The sequence below is a fragment of the Bidens hawaiensis genome, unplaced genomic scaffold (assembly GCF_021521415.1).
Source record: "Bidens hawaiensis isolate Kalapana, Puna unplaced genomic scaffold, B.hawaiensis_p1.1 tig00004595_1, whole genome shotgun sequence".
Taxonomy (NCBI): domain Eukaryota; kingdom Viridiplantae; phylum Streptophyta; class Magnoliopsida; order Asterales; family Asteraceae; genus Bidens; species Bidens hawaiensis.
Window position 1 is genome coordinate 1,624,286 of NW_027491279.1, and position 5,263 is coordinate 1,629,548.

General features: G+C 35.7%; 1 protein-coding gene across 1 annotated transcript; it reads left to right on the forward strand.

Moving 5' to 3' along the window:
* Nucleotides 1-2,245: 2,245 nt before the first annotated feature.
* LOC143627033 (pyridoxal reductase, chloroplastic-like) lies at nucleotides 2,246-5,263 on the forward strand. Its single transcript, XM_077096935.1, has 4 exons — nucleotides 2,246-2,354; nucleotides 3,034-3,347; nucleotides 4,548-4,773; nucleotides 4,831-5,263. Exons 1-4 carry the CDS (start codon nucleotides 2,253-2,255, stop codon nucleotides 5,260-5,262), a joined length of 1,074 nt encoding a protein of 357 aa, XP_076953050.1. The 5' UTR covers nucleotides 2,246-2,252; the 3' UTR covers nucleotide 5,263.

Consider the following 5,263-nt stretch of genomic DNA (forward strand, 5'->3'; position numbering starts at 1 on the left):
GTAGTGTACAAGGACTATATACTTATTTGTAACATATTTGTGTAATCTTAGTTTTGTAATTTTGTAATTTTAATATACTTTGTAACTGTTTTAAATATATGATCAATTTGTTAACTATATTTCACTTAGTGGTTAAAGTACAAAATTTTCATCAATTACCCGTGTAATACACGGCCTCAAACTAGTTAGAAATAATATAAGGTTACTTTTTAATTTATTATTATTTGGAAAAGAGTTAAATATATATATTATCGATGTTGTACATTAGAGAAATATGGGGTGACATTCAACTTGATCCATAATCATTAGTAGAGGTGCAAAAAAAACTCGAACTTGGAACTGGACCCGATAAAAATACTCGGAACCGTTTTTTATACCCGGGTTTTTAATACCTGAACCCGTACCCAGAACCAGACCCGATTTATACCCGGTAATACCCGAAAACCCAAACCATGTTTTACATAAATACCCAGAACCGGGTTTTTCAAATACCAGATATTACCCGAAAAATACCAGAAAATAATCCTAAAAGGTGCAACCCCTTAAAAAATCCAATATATATCCGAAAAATACCCAAAAAAAAACCGAAAAAAAACCCCAGAAAATATGGTTTTTTTAATACCTGGAAATAGGGTATTCAAATACCCGATTTTAGAATACCCCGTTCTACACCCGAACCGAACTCGATACATAGAACATGGTTTTTAGAGACAATACTCGAACCCGAACTCGAACCCGACCTGGGTATTCCCAATATCCGATTTTTCAATACCCGATCATACCCGAACCTGGGTATTTGATGCAACAATTAATAAGATCATGTTTTGCATCAAGAACTTAAGTCGTAGCTATTTTGCATCAAGTAAAGCCATAAAATGGGCCTGGTTATTTGGGCTTTTAGTCCGACATAATTTAGAAAACAAACCATACTAATTTTTATATTTTGGGCTTAAGCAGTTAGGCCCGTTTAAAGCTTAATATAAACAAATCATACCAATTTGTGCTTACGAGTTAGGCTAGTATACGGGTGCAAACGAACCGAATGACGTCACCGCAACACCACAAGAAGCCACAAGGATTCAAGAATGAGTGTTGGGGCTTTTTATAAAACTTAGGTAGAAAGAGGGTAACACACCATTATTTAGATTTAGGTTGTGTGTAGCGTAGACACAATTACACAGAGGATGCCAGCCGTAGTCAGCATCAGCACTAGTGGTGATAATGCCAAGACCACTATGCGTTAACACCCATCCGCTAAAGCTTAACGAGCACTAGTAGATAATGAGTGGTGTCATAGCATTTCTCAACCAATCACTCTATTTCTCTTTTATTAACTTTGTAGGTAAAAAATATATATTTTTAGTTAAAATCACAGTACTCGTACGGAATTATGATTTAGTTAAAGTCTCATTGTCTACACCAACAAAATTCGTGACACTTGAACATGTCTTTAAAGTTAAAACCAGTTCACATTAGGGGTGTTCAAAGTCGGATATCCGAATCTGTATATGAAATTTTGGATGTCCTTTTGGATAGTGAATCGGAAATCCGAAAATTTGGATAAAATAACTTGTTTAAAAAAATATTAATTTTAAAAAAAAATCGTAGAATTATTCTTGAAAATATTTTATTTATCTGAAATATTTGAAAACCATCTGAAATATTAACCAAATTACCCGAAATATCCGAAAAATTATCCTAAATATCCGAATTTTAATAACTAAAAAAAGTTCGGATAATTCGAATATCCGAAATATCCAAAAATTTCCAAATCATTATCTGAATTTGAAAATTCAGATATCCGAATTTTTCGGATATTTCAGATACTAATTTTTGAATAATTCGAATACGGATTTGGATTTTTTTAACAACTTTGACTCACATGGTTATCTTAAATATATATAAACAAAACCTTTAAAAGCTCTCTAGTTGCTCCCTACATTCTCTCAAACCACCAGATTGCTTTAGTTGTAAATCAAGGCTTCTCGTGCATTTGACCCGAATTCACGAATATGAGTCTCACAAAACCCAGATAGCCAAACGGGTTATAACATTTCATTAAATTAACAATTTTTTTTTAAAAAATATTATTTGTAAATAAGAAACAATTTAATAGTAATAAAATAAACAGGTCATGAGTGTCACCAAACCCTGATAACTTTTAAACGAGTTATAATATCTCACTAATATGTGAAACTATTTGTCAAACATGATATAATCAATTGTTTAGTTGTGTTGAGTTCACATCCACCATGAAACCACCAACTGCCTTAACAACCACATCCACAACCCCTCATGCTCTCTTCACTCCTCCCACCATTAAACTCCCACGCATCTTCCGTCCATGGCAAAAGGTACACCTTATTATTATTATTATTATTATTATTATACCACACACACATATACATATACATACAAATTAATCCATATTTAACAACAACTAACCTATTATCTAGGGGAAAATTTATAAATTACAAATTAAATTAGCGTGATAACTGTGAGAATAAATTAATCACTGGCGAAGATTCTTAGGGCCAGGGGTGGCCCCGCTGTTTTTTTACGCAATAGTGTAAATTTACTTGTTTTCGTCCGGAATTTTTTATATGTAGTGTAAATTTAGCCGTTTTCGGCCCAAATTTTTTATACGTAGTGTAAAATTTAGCCGTTTTCGACCAAAATTTCTTGTACGTAGTGTAAAATTTTGCCGTTTTCGGCCGAAATGTCTTATACGTGGTGTAAAATTTTGCCGTTTTCGGCCGAAACTTTTTATACATAGCCATTTTTGGCCGGAAATTTGAGCCCGGCCACATTCGTTTATGAAATTTTGTATACATTTTGAATCCCCCCCGGTTGTCTTAGTCCAAGCTTCGCCACTTAAATTAATGTAACTATCCTGACAAACGGTAATTACGCTATGCAGTTTTTACACTACACTACAATTACACTATGTTGTATATATAATTACATACTTGATTCTGACAGTTAGCACGTCAATATAATTTGTATTTGATCAAAACCCTCGTTATCTAATAGGTGAATCTTGGACCATTATCTGTATCTCCAATGGGATTTGGAACCTGGGCATGGGGCAACCAACTGCTATGGGGGTACCAACAATCCATGGACACTGAACTCCAACAAGTTTTTAATCTTGCTCTTGATAATGATATTAACTTATTCGACACCGCGGACTCTTACGGCACTGGGAAATTAAACGGCCAGAGCGAAAAGCTTCTCGGGAAGTTTATTAATGAGTTTCAAGGAAACACCAATGATGTTGTCATTGCCACTAAGTTTGCAGCGTACCCATGGCGCGTTACGCCTAACCAGTTTGTTAATGCTTGCAAGTAAGCATAGTATAGATAATAGACTACTTTATTTGTCATGACTATAAGACAGTGTTAAGTTTTATGTAAAATGATCGAGTGTAGCATACTAATTTCAATTATTTAAGAAAATAAAAATAAAATCACATAATGCACTTTTTTGATTAACAGGTATTATCGTGTCTTAAACAGGTACCCAATTGCCAGCCCTAAGTATAATATGGTATAGTATAGTATAGTTTACTAGTTTCATTGATCTCTTATATGAATTTTAGTTGTTGGATAAGGGGTAAAGATTGAATAGATTTAGCTCCTAATATTATTATTAAGGAAATATAACTTAAGCCTATAAGCCTAAATGATCTTCCCATACAAGGTTTAAGCTCGGGCTCGATAACTAAACAAGCTATATATTAGGCTCGAGCTCTAGCCTTGAATGGAAAACTCATTTAGGCTCATCGAGCCTTGTGTATTTTTAAATTTTACCTCTTTTGAACTTCTACGTATTAATTTCACACTACAAAGTGCAAAACCAAGCTTGACTCGAGCTTTAGGCTCGTTTAAGGTTTTTCTCATAGTATATATAAATAATTAAATACGTATAAAAATTAATATATAGATAATAAAAAAGCCGAGCTCCGGCTTGAAAAAACTACCAACGAGCCGAGCTTGAGCTTTAGAAAAAGAGCTTAAAACGAGCTGAGTTCGAGCACTTGTAAGTCAAAACGGGTCGAGCTCGGCTTGTTTACACCTCTAGTTGTAAACAAACTGAACCGAATAAGCGTTAAGCTTTTACCGGACAAGCGAATGGTTCACGAAAAACTAACCAAATGAATATTCTTGTCCGTTTTCGTTCATTTAGGAAATGAACCTATTAGTGAACGGTTAATGAACACAACTACACATAATTTAATCACATGATACTCGTATGTATTATTGTCTTGCAGTTAATAATGTTGCTTAAATCTATACGATAAGATTGGAGAAGTCATTAAACTATCAAAAACCGTTAATGAACAAACATAAACGGACGGAAACAAACACAATTGAACGAGCATGACCCTTGTTTGTGTTCGTTCATTTATTAAACGAACGAACATAAACGAACTTGACACTGAACAGTTTCCCAAACGTCTGGTTCGTGTACAGCCTTAGGTATCTATGGCTTGCATTCCGTTCTCTATATATTGTAATGATCTTACAATAGGTGTGTGTTTGCAGAGCTTCTTTGGATAGGTTGCAGATTGAGCGGATTGGAATAGCTCAACTACATTGGTCAACCGCAAACTATGCACCTCTTCAAGAGCGAGCTCTATGGGACGGGCTAGTCGCAATGTACGACAAGGGTTTAGTTGAAGCAGTTGGTGTTAGCAACTACGGACCAAAACAGTTACTCAAGATACATGACTACCTCAAGGAACGGGGAGTCCCGTTATCTTCAGCTCAGGTACAACATGCTTAAAACATATTAATGGTTGCATAATAAATGACGCGTTGAATTTAGGTGCAATTTTCATTGTTGAGCATGGGCGAAGAACAAATGGAGATGAAGAGCGTGTGTGATTCGTTGGGAGTCCGTGTGATCGCGTACAGTCCGTTGGGGCTTGGCATGCTTACGGGCAAGTACACGCCTGCTAAACTTCCACGTGGACCGAGGGGTTTGCTGTTCAGACAAATAATTCCGGGGGTGGAGTCGTTGTTAATATCGTTGAAGGAAATAGCGGAAACGAGGGGCAAAAGCGTACCACAGGTGGCGATAAATTGGTGTATATGTAAAGGGACGATTCCAATACCGGGAGTTAAGTCGGTTAAACAGGCTCAGGAGAATCTGGGAGCTTTAGGTTGGAAGCTGAGGCCCGGTGAGTTGACTCAGTTGGAATATGCCGCGCGTGACTCGTCGGCTAAAATGATCCAAAATGTTTTCCAAACAAGGTAGC